The sequence below is a fragment of the Myxozyma melibiosi genome (genome assembly GCF_037950935.1).
Source record: "Myxozyma melibiosi strain Phaff 52-87 chromosome Unknown BZA70scaffold_13, whole genome shotgun sequence".
Taxonomy (NCBI): domain Eukaryota; kingdom Fungi; phylum Ascomycota; class Lipomycetes; order Lipomycetales; family Lipomycetaceae; genus Myxozyma; species Myxozyma melibiosi.
Genome location: NW_027042927.1, coordinates 396,058 through 406,793, shown reverse-complemented (window position 1 = coordinate 406,793; position 10,736 = coordinate 396,058). Strand labels below are relative to the sequence as shown.

At 54.2% G+C, this 10,736-nt stretch overlaps 4 protein-coding genes across 4 annotated transcripts; 2 read left to right on the top strand and 2 right to left on the bottom strand.

The window, feature by feature from the left end:
* Positions 1-223: 223 nt before the first annotated feature.
* BZA70DRAFT_85187 (uncharacterized protein) lies at positions 224-1,782 on the bottom strand. Its single transcript, XM_064915473.1, has 3 exons — positions 879-1,782; positions 443-821; positions 224-383 (listed from the first exon to the last, which is right to left on the bottom strand). Exons 1-3 carry the CDS (start codon positions 1,373-1,375, stop codon positions 348-350), a joined length of 912 nt encoding a protein of 303 aa, XP_064766255.1. The 5' UTR covers positions 1,376-1,782; the 3' UTR covers positions 224-347.
* Positions 1,560-2,665, top strand: BZA70DRAFT_85554 (2',3'-cyclic-nucleotide 3'-phosphodiesterase). The gene is made up of 3 exons (XM_064915475.1): positions 1,560-1,565; positions 1,664-1,847; positions 1,943-2,665. Exons 2-3 carry the CDS (start codon positions 1,841-1,843, stop codon positions 2,575-2,577), a joined length of 642 nt encoding a protein of 213 aa, XP_064766254.1. The 5' UTR covers positions 1,560-1,565; positions 1,664-1,840; the 3' UTR covers positions 2,578-2,665.
* BZA70DRAFT_85115 (armadillo-type protein) lies at positions 2,628-6,276 on the bottom strand. Its single transcript, XM_064915472.1, has 6 exons — positions 5,978-6,276; positions 5,799-5,862; positions 5,638-5,743; positions 5,424-5,575; positions 5,149-5,361; positions 2,628-5,086 (listed from the first exon to the last, which is right to left on the bottom strand). Exons 1-6 carry the CDS (start codon positions 6,115-6,117, stop codon positions 2,753-2,755), a joined length of 3,009 nt encoding a protein of 1,002 aa, XP_064766253.1. The 5' UTR covers positions 6,118-6,276; the 3' UTR covers positions 2,628-2,752.
* Positions 6,277-7,190: 914 nt separating this feature from the next.
* On the top strand, positions 7,191-10,729 carry BZA70DRAFT_251327 (glycosyl hydrolase family 65 central catalytic domain-containing protein). The gene is made up of 3 exons (XM_064910707.1): positions 7,191-8,761; positions 8,813-9,520; positions 9,582-10,729. The coding sequence occupies exons 1-3, from the start codon at positions 7,454-7,456 to the stop codon at positions 10,569-10,571; spliced, it is 3,006 nt and encodes a 1,001-aa protein (XP_064766252.1). The 5' UTR covers positions 7,191-7,453; the 3' UTR covers positions 10,572-10,729.
* The last annotated feature ends 7 nt before the right edge of the window (positions 10,730-10,736 follow it).

Below are 10,736 nucleotides of genomic sequence, written 5' to 3'. Positions count from 1 at the left end.
TGGCTTTCCTTTCTTTCGCTCCTCGCGCTTTGCGTATTTCTGGTTCGCTATCCTTTGCGTTGGCGTTTGCACCTTTCGATCCAGCTCGTTAGCCTCTAGCTCTCTTCTCAATCAGTAGCAGCAAACGTGAGTGTATACCATTGTGTTCTCTTGTAGGTCAGGTACTGTTGAATTGACAAGACGATGACTGTGTGAATCAGGACGTGGGATGATCTAAATGAGGAAGACGCGACGAGAGGCCACATATGTGTCTACTCTAAACTTTATTTGCCTGCGTCATCGCCTCGCATTTAGAGTTTAAAGCTTTTACTGTCTGATATTTCCATATTCTCTAATTATCTCGAATATTACTTTTCCAGGACCTTTTGGATCGGAGTAGCGCTCTATAAACCATCATTAGTCTCATAATCAATATAACTAAAAACCAGTAATGAAGCAATACCTCGATAAACCTGCTCAGCTGGGCATCCAAATTCTCCAAATCATTCTTCCGCTTCGAGTTTTCCTTTGTCAGGTCGGATTTCCGCGCTATCAGCGCTTTCTTCCGCTCTTCCAGCAGTAGTCGACGCGCGCGTTCGTCTTCTAGTCTGGCGATAATCAGCTCGTGCTCGGATAGCGCGCGTGGAGCGGTGGCGGTCGGGGGAGATGGTGTGGTGGTTGTAGTTGGGGGATCCTCCGTGGCGGCGGGGGTTTCGGGCGTGCTGTCTTCCATTTCAATGTCGGATTGCGCTGCGGTGCTGGAGTCGGAAGACATTGTGTACTCCGGATGGTCTGTGAGAAACTCCTCGATCGGCACAAAGTCAATGTCCAAATGCGACGATCTAAATATCAATTAGCCATGCCCAGCTTCACCAAGTCACTACACCATTACAACCCACCGAAAGTCCATGCAGAGCTCAATCTCCTTCTTCAAATACCGCTGCCGATAATACGAGTTCTGCAACTCCAGCTGCAACCGATCGACCTCCTCGCGCCGCTGCGCGATCTTGCCCTTTGCGTTCTGCAGCGCGAGCAAATGCGCTCTGCTCACTTGTCTGGTGCGGATCGTTTTCGCAAGCAGGGGTTTATACAGCGATGCGAATTCACATTCGAGCGCGTGCGTGTGCGGGTCTGCTGGTGGTGGTGGTGTCATAGAAGCGTCGACTTCCATCTGTGTCTCTTGTCCTTCCTCCTCTTTCACCTCTTTCTTGACTTCCTCATTCTCTCCCTGCTCATCATGAACATCAGCTTCCGGCGACGGAAGTGCGGCGGCCGCAGCTTGTGATGCGTGGGATAGCTCTCCTAAAAGCTCGAACGCTCGTGAACTTAGGTCGCGGATTGAACTGATCAACGCAAGGGAGTCGCAGAGTAAGGGATCTTGGATCTGTAAGTCCATCTTGTCCTGTATGAATTGTTTTGTTATCGTCCGTGTTTGACAATCACTTTACAGACTGTCGATGCGAAATCTATAAGTTTTGCAATGCCGATGAATTCTGCTGCTGATGATGATGTGAGTGAATGAATCCAAATCGCAGCTTAATCAAAACCTGCACTCAACAACGTCAAACTATCTTTTTATGTGTTATGTAAGTACTTAGTAACAATATACTTGCCCTCTCGTTTAAGCCTATATACCCCACCACGCGTGTATACATGTCTCATTTAAATACACTCGCTATCAAAGAGCTTATATAAATAGTTCTCAATCAATTGAGTGTTTTGTACAGGAATTGGTAAATCGCTGTAGTGGGCAAGACTGGATCAGATAACTACACCAAACTGGGAGCAAACACCTCGACTTCCTCCCCGCCTTCAACCCACCTTTTCTTCGACACCACTTCACCGACTGCAAACCACCAGAATGCCAGGTACGAACTGTCCTTCTTCTTCTTTTTCTATATTTGTCTAGTGCTTATGTTTTGCGCCACAGCAACGATAGGTAATAACTCCTCCGACGATCTAGGTCTCTCTCTCTGGCTCTCCCCGCCCGCGGGCTCCTCCATCGAATCCATCCTCACCGACCTAATATCCTCTCTCTCCGACTCCGTCGTCGCCATCGCGCCCGCTCCTTCCGACTCCTCAGTCCCAATCACCCCCCCGCATTTCAAACCCCACATCACAATCACCAGCAACATCCCCACCACCACAGACCCCGACTCCGTCGTCGCCTACGCCGCCTCGCTATTCTCCCCCTCCTCCTCATCCCCATCATCACCCCGGCTGAGAATCGAAGTTACCGGCGTGGACTTTGGCCCCGCTTACTTCAAGAAAATCTTCCTCCGCATCCTCAAAGCGCCCGACCTCGTCCTTCTCGCGCGCTCGGTCCGCGAACGCTTCGTGTGTCCCTACCAGACCGACCCGCGCGCGGTCGCGCGCCCGGATCAAGTCGCCGCCGAATGGGCCGAGCAGGAGTATGACCCGCACATCAGCCTCGCGTATATCGATCAGTGGCCGCTTACCGACAAGCAGATCGAGCTGAGCGAGAAGTTGGTCGCGGAGGCGGTGAAGGAGAAGGTGTGGCATGGTGGCAGGATCGCGTTGTATGAGACGCAGGGGCCGGCTGAGCAGTGGAAGATGTTGGCGTTTAGAGATGTGTAGAGAATGAGTTATGCCTAATGTGATGTGAAATCGGAAATTTATACAAGTTGTATATGACAGTTTTTAGAAGAAATGAGTACGTGACAAAAACAAACGACACTGGACAATAAAGAGGACGGCACAAACACTAGAGCATCACACAGAAATGCAACCAAGTATACTCTTACAGCTTTACTTACAACTCCGTATCAGTCTCATAGTCAAACTCCTCCGGCACCGGCGCCTCCTCGTCCTCGCCCTGCTCGTCCGGCGGCAGATTCCTCTCCCGGATAGTCTTGATGAACTCCGTCTTCGCGCGCAGGCCCTTGCCGTCCTTCACCACAAGAATGCCGCCTGACGACCGGAACTTCTTGACGGGCGTGAAGCGCTCGTCGCGCGAGAAGGAGATGTACTTGAGCTGCGCGGGGAGAACGCGCGACATGTTGCTGATCTTGTAGCCCTTGATGTCTTTCTTGTCCTCGACTTCCTCGTTCGCAACTGCCTCGTCAAACTCCTCCTCTTCCTCCTCCTCCTCTTCTTCTTCCGCATCTTCCTCTTCCGCGTCGACCTCCATCTTGTCCTCGCCGCTCGCCGCAGGGGTCGACGCAGCAGCCGCCGCCGCCGCCTCGCCGCCGTCGATCTTCATCTCCGCCTCAGCCTTCTCCTTCTCAGACTTCTTCGCCCGCGCCTTGGCCCGCGCAGTCGTCGAAAGAACCGCAGTCTCCACCTTCTCGGGCGCCTTGCTCGTCGCCTCCTCCGTCTTGGGCGGGTAGTCGAACCTGCTCGGCTTGGCGTTGCAGAAAAACGAAAACTCGGGGATCTTGAGATCAGACCGGACGCCCACGATCGCCGTCGGCGTGAACGACAGCGACAGGAAACACGTCAGCGGGAACCAGTACCAGAACTGCAAGAAAACCGCCAGTCCGACGATCGCCTTCATGTTCAAAGTCCCCGTCTGCCGGTTCTCAAGACTGATGGACACGTTTCGGCCGCCGGCATCGATGATTCCCTGCGCAAGCGCCGCACCAAACTTGGCCATCGCGTCCTCGTGCTTCTCCGAAATAACCTTGGCAAACGCCTTGCGCGCAGACTCAACCTTTGGCGATGTCTTTTCGTTTTGCTGGATGAAAATCATCGCCAACGAGATTAGCGCACCCTGGCGCACGAAATCGGTAGGGTCCTTAAGCATGGGTTCGAGCAGATCGATTGCCTCCGTCAGTCCAGTGCCCGCGCACGAGATGCCGAGCGCGAACGCGGCACCGTACCGCACATGCGGGTTGTAGCTCTCGGCGAGCAACTCGACCATCCGGGGAACGGCGGTCGGGTTTCGGAAGAGGATGAATCCAAGAGACATAACCGCCGCTCGGCGAACGTCGTCGTTCACATCCGAAACCGCGAGATGCAAAAGTCTCTTGATGGCAACGTTGTTGCCCGTGCCGCAGTACGCGAGCGCGATCGTGAACACACCACCGTATCTCAGAATGGGATCGCCTTCTTTGAGAAGCTGGTCGATCAAGCCATCGGCTGCTTCCTCACGGCCATACATCAGTAGCGCAACTCCGACAGCCAGTCCACGGATAATCTTCTCGTGCTGAGTCTCGTGCGCATACTGAATCATCTCCTCGAGCGCCTTCTCGTCGCCCGAACCGAGCATGACAAGACCCATAGCAAGTCCTGCCGCTTCTCCAGCGATGGCCGAGTCGGAAAACAAAATGTTTTTCAGGTCCTCGTAGATATCCTCGTCGCAGGTTGCCATTCCAGCAACACCGACACCGAGCGCTGCACCATGCTGCACAACCTCACCTTCCTGACCGCCGCTACTACTTCCGTCACGAATATTCTTGCGCAAAAACTCGAGCACGTCCTTACCGTGGCCGGCAAAGACAAGACCGAGGGCATAAAGCGATCCACCCTGCGAGTACTTTGAGTTTGCGGGTGACGACGCAGCGGCCTCGCCAGGGAGATACGGCTTGAGGAGGTTCATGCCCTGGGAGAGGTTTCCGCGGTGGATCACACCAAGCGCTGCGGTAGCTGAAAACTTGCTCCAGTTAGACGCCTTCGAGACAAAGTCCAGGTTCTCTCTGAAAAAGGCGTCGACGGCGGTGCCAGAGTGCAGGAACGCATTCTCGAGCGAAACGGCGTTGTGGAACATCGAGCTTCGGCCGTCGAGGGTCTCCTTGGTTTTGTTGAGAATCAGCAGATCTGTTTTGTTGTTGTCATGCAAGAAGGTGAGCTCGATATCGAGCGTCGGAACACCGCTCAGGATCTTGAGTGTCTGGGCCGCGCCGGGGGCGTTTGAGGCCTGGACAGTCTGCACTACCTTTGAGAGGAACTGCTGCGACGTCGACGATACGAGATCAAAGGCGATCTGGTAGGCTATCAGGAGCGAAGATTCGGTGTTTTCAACCAGAAGCTTGACGAGAAGCTCACCGGCCTTGTCAGCGTCATTGAGATGCACGAGAATCTTTGTGATTGTAAAGTAGTCGGGGTTTTGAAGCTTCGTGACCAAAAGGACCATTCGGTTGAGGACCTAGAATGTCAAAGATTAGCTACTGCAAATGAGATAGGTAAACAAGTAGGTAGATCACGTACGACATCGCGCCAGCGCTTGTTTGAAACAAGCGACATGGAGGCTTCGAAGACGTAATTTATCAGCTCGGCTCCCGCAGCCTCGGCCTGTTTCGAATCATCAGTAAGACCGTTGGAGCCGTCGGCCTTGGATCCCTTTGCACCGCCTTGGAAAGCGCTGTTGATGCAAGCTTCGATAGTGTCGAGTCGTCGAGCTTCCAAAGCAACGCCGATGGCCTATGAGGAAGTCAGCATGTAGAGTAATTGAGGGAAATTGAGGGGAAAGCGGGGTTTCGTACGTGTTTGTATTCGCCCTCTTCGATGCATCTAGAGAACATTCGCTCGACGACGTCGACGAGGTTTGGATCGACGGGGCTGACGTCCTTTGCGCCCTTCTGCTGAGAATCGAAAGCAACTTGTGAGCTTCGAATGTAAGAGTCGATGCATTTCGCTGTGATTGGATTAATAAGAGTCAATGAGATAGAGAGTCGGAGATGAGGGATGGCGACGTACAGACTATGGTTTCGACGTATTCGTTCTTGACAGACAAGTCAAAGAGATCGCCCGCGGCAAGAGCGAACTGCATTGACTGCACGAATTCGCCGAGGTTATAGTAGACCTGGTAAGTGTTAGGAAGAATGCTACCAGAGCGGAGTGCAAAGATAAAGTCAAACCTTTGAGGCGACTAGGGCAGCCAGTTTTCGCTGCGGAAACCGTTCGTTTTCATATAGCTCCTCACTATTGAGATGTGTAAGCGAAGGGTTCAATCAACAAAGATGACAATGCGGTGTAGATCAACAGGAGATCAACAGCATGAATCAAAAGCACATAACAGCGACAGAGGGGCATTCACATTCTAGAGACCTGATCGGTGATTTCCGCCCAGAATTCGGCGACGATGGCGTTGAGCTGTTCGAGCGCGTATACCTGGAGAGACTGATCCGGCTCGTCGAGCAGCGCCAGGAGGGACGCTGCTGATGTTAGGGCGACCATTGCAGGTGAAGGAGGGGTGATTGGATGGAGAAGGGGATAATTGATGGGATGAGCAGTTACTGGGGGGAGGGGGATTGGATAGGATGGGATAACTGTGGAGGAGTAGGAGCAAGTGAGGTGGAGGCGAGTGATAGAAAGAAGTCAGAGGAAGGCGCGTGAGCGAGCGATTCCCGTGACTCGCCGCTCACACAAACCCCCTTCCTCCTTACCATCTGCTTCTGCTCTGCTTCTGCTGCTACGCGATTACACGGCTCTTTGGGTTCTATTGTAAATGGAGATGGCATGGATGAAGAGATATCGGTAGTGGTATCTGTTAAATATGATCGCCGTGGTGCTGGCGGTGATCAGTACTCTGGGACCGGAGCCTAGTCGAGAGCCACTCTGGCGGGTCGTTGGTATGCTTTCTATGCAAGCAATCGCGAACCTCGGGCTTCCTAGTGGAGAGCAGTCAAGGGGACGAGTGGATCTCTGCGGCTAGCTCGCGAGTGGCGAGTCAGATCTCGGTGCGAAGACGTAGAATAGCCTGCGGACGGGAAACAGGAGAGTGCGGACGGGAGATATAGGATATAGTGCGTCTGCGCGCATACGATACTAAATAGATGAGTTACGTGGATAACAAGGCAGCGAATACGTGAAGAAGACTCAGATGGATGTCTCCCCTGCGCTGCGATCAGAGGACAGCTGCGATGCTGAGACCTCGAATCCAGTTAGTCCATTCAGACTAATACGTGGACTATCGAGATCACTGAACGTCAGCAGAGCGCAGTGACGTGACGTCGACGCAAGGGGGTCTCGATTACTCGGGTCCCAGACAGTCCACTAATCGTCACAGTGGTCAATCTACTCGGTCGTCCTAATCCTGTTTAAATAGATTCATTATCGCACGCACCGTCTGGGTACTTGGCCTGTACCTGCTACCGGCCCAGATACCGTCGGATCAGCGCTGTGCTGGCTATCTCTTATATCGCGTCCTATTTACAGAAACCCCGCCCCCGCGCCCCATCCATGATGTAATTCCACCTATATTTACACCGCGGTATAATATCCGTAGATCAGCTATACAAACCAGCTCGTCTGCAAACGCTTCTTTGCTCGCTACCGTAAACCGTAGACGTCGTCGTTGTCTGCTCTGCTCTTCACTTTCTCTTCTCGGCTCGGCACCGTTGGGAGTTTGCAAAGTTGCTGCAACCAAAATGTCCGAATGACAGAAAACTGCAAACCGCATTCCTTCCTCCACAAACCGTTCTGATATCTCTTTCTGATTTCTTTCTCTTCTTTCCTCTGTATTGCTCTTATCATACCTGCTCGTAAACCAAATTATGACAGTCCGGGAATCATGCGGCCGTTAGCTATGTCTCCCCCCGCGCTGTTCGCGCTACTGCTGCTCCTGCTGCCGCACTCTGTTCGCGCTGACCTCTCGCGCCTGCTGCAGACCCAGCTTTTGTCAGATTCGGATACAGTCGACGCCGTCACCGGCAATTCATCCTATGACACACACTCATGGACATTGTCCACCTCGCGGTTTGCCGAAAACCGCTACCAGATCCAGCCCTATGTCTCGAATGGCTACATCGGCATCCGGCTTCCTGTCGAGGGAACCGGCTTCATCGCCGACTCGGCCGCCTCAAAGTCAGACTCTGATGACGACGGAAGCGAGACGAACGGGTGGCCGCTTTTCCAGCCCCGGTTTACTGGAGCTTACGTCGCGGGGTTCTACGATTTACAGGAAAATACGACGGCGACAAACTACCCGGAACTGCTCGCGCGCGGAGGCGAGTCTGTGATCTCGACAGTGCCGGTCTGGTCCTCGCTTTTTGTCTCTGCGCACGGTGATCTCTATTCGCCAGGATCAGTCGACTCGTCGCGGGTGAAAAATTATACACAGTCGATGAGTCTGAAAGATGGTGTCGTAACCACGCGGCTTAAATGGCTTCCGCGGGCAAACGAGTCGCTCGCTATATGGCTCGAGTACGAGGTTATCGCACACCGAGAGATTCCGACGCTGGGAATGGTGCAATTGAAGATGAGCTCTGTTGTCGCGACCGATGTGGTCGTGGTCGATGCGCTCGATGCCTCTGGATCGTTCCGCACCATCCATCTCGAGTCGAATTTCTCGTCTGTCGACGGGACCGGCATGTGGACCGGCGTGAGACCGTATGGACTTAAATCTGTTTCGGCATACGAGTACTCGCATCTCGAATTCAGCGACGAGAACCGTGTGAATTTTTCAACGCGCGCGACGAGTAATGGGTATCATTCGATCAAAGACTACCCGGGCACCGTATCGCAGCAATTCCGCATCAGCCTTGATCCAGGCGAGACGTTCACCGTGCACAAGTATGTTGGAATTGCCTCGTCAGACGCATATCGCAGTCCCAAGCGCGCGGCAGCTTATACGGCACGTGTGGCGGCTACGATCGGATGGCGACTGGCAAAGGCGGATCATAGTCTGGGATGGAAACGGCTGTGGGACGACAGCGATATAGTGCTCCACGACGAGGACCAGGAAGAGTTGCAGATTGGTGTGCGTGCTTCGCTTTTTCATTTGTTGAGCGCGGTCAGAGACGGGAGTGAACCTGGCGGGCGGGGGGATAATTCGGTTACTGTTTCGGGGTTGTCTTCTGATTCGTATGGCGGCATGGTTGTAAGTAGTCTGTTTGTTTCTGCTGTTTTGATGATGCTAATTAGTGTGAAGTTCTGGGATGCCGATACGTGGATGTTCCCGTCTTTGAGTGTTCTGCACCCTTCCCACGCCAGCTCGATTACAAATTACCGCCAAAAAATTCACAACATGTCGGTCGTCAACGCAGAGTCTTACTCTCTCCCGGGCGCACTATACTCATGGACCTCGGGTCGTTTCGGCAACTGCACCGCCACTGGACCCTGCGTTGACTATGAATATCACATCAATGTCGACGTAGCCCAGGCGCAGTGGACGCAGTTCCTACTCAGCAACAGCACGGACTGGCTGAGAAGTAAAGGGTGGCCGATCATCCGCGACGCTGCAGATATGTTTGCGGGGCTCGTGGTGGCTAATGGGAACAGCAGTGCGTACTACTTAAACAACATCACTGATCCGGACGAGTACGCAAACCAGGTCGACAACGGTGCGTTCACGAACGCGGGAATAGCAAAGCTCATGAACTGGGCTCGGCGCGCGGCGTCGGTCCTTGGCGAGGACGCGAACGAAAAGTGGGCGGACGTCGAGGAGAAGATATACATCCCTGTCGATCGGAGCGCGGACATCGTGCTCGAGTTTTCGGGCATGAACGGGTCGGCGGAGGTTAAGCAGGCTGACGTGGTTATGCTGGATTATCCGCTGGAGTATAGTAGTACTTTTCAGCAGAGCTTGAATAATCTTGATTTTTACGCCATGGCGCAAAGTCCGGACGGCCCAGCGATGGTGAGATTTTTATGCGCTTTAATCTGCTTTAATTGGAGCTGACTATAGTGATTGTGTTTAGACGTGGGCTATTTTTGCTATCAACGCAGCCGAGCTATCGCCCTCCGGCTGCGCATCCTACACCTACCTTCTATCGAGCTCGCAGCCATACCTGCGCGCACCGTATTACCAGTTCTCCGAGCAGCAAGCAGACGACATCAGAGAGAACGGGGGCACGCATCCGGCGTTTCCGTTCTTGACCGGGCATGGCGGGTTCTTGCAGGTGTTTACGCATGGGTTTACAGGGTTTAGAGCGCGCGAGGAGGCTTTTCATCTCGATCCGAGCTTGCCGCCGCAATTGGGTGAGGGCGGATATACAGTCTCGGGGATGAAGTGGAGGGGCAATGTTTTTGACGTCACGGTCGCGCTGAACGAGACGACTGTTGTATTACGGAATAGCAGCGAGAGCAGCACAGCCGCGATAGAGATCGGGTCCGGGGAGATGAAGGGCCGCTACGAGATCTCGGCAGGCGAGTCGCTAACGGTGCCAACGCGGCGGGCAGATCAGAACGGCACACTTGTGGCTGGGAACCTTGCGCAGTGCCAGCCCGTGCAGGCGAATAGTACGTGGGTGAAGGGCCATTTCCCGGTGTCGGCGGTCGACGGTTCGATTTCGACGTCGTGGCGGCCGGCGACGCGCAAGCCGAGCGCGCTGGTGATTGACTTGGGAGAGGATAGGCAGGCGACGAACGTGAGCGCGGTGGAGTTTAATTGGGGACGCGTGCCGCCTGCGAAAGTGAGCGTGCGCACGTATGGTGCTGGGGACTGGCAGGGTACGATAGACGAGGACGACGGTAGTGCGTACCAGGTGTTCAACGTGACGGTGTCGGCGCCGTACAGCGAGGCCGAGGCGCAGAGGGTTGGGTTGCGGGTGGGCAACACGACGCGGGCAGAGCTGGAGGAAGCGCGGCCTGCGCGGTGGGTGGTTGTCGTGGTGGAGGGCAGTCTCGAGGCCGAGGACTTGTCTGGCTCGGGGCCCGGGGCGACAGTTGCTGAGGTAGCAATTACGTAAACTGACGGCCGCAGCCACTCAGGCACGGCTTAGGTACCGGCTTGCGAGCGTACCGGGTACTGGCTGAGGCAGCGCCACGAGCCCCCGTCTTTTGCGTTGTCAGCAGGAAGCTTCCTGGGTTTTAATAATAAATCGCTTCTGTCCACTTGGCCGCGCCGCGTCCTC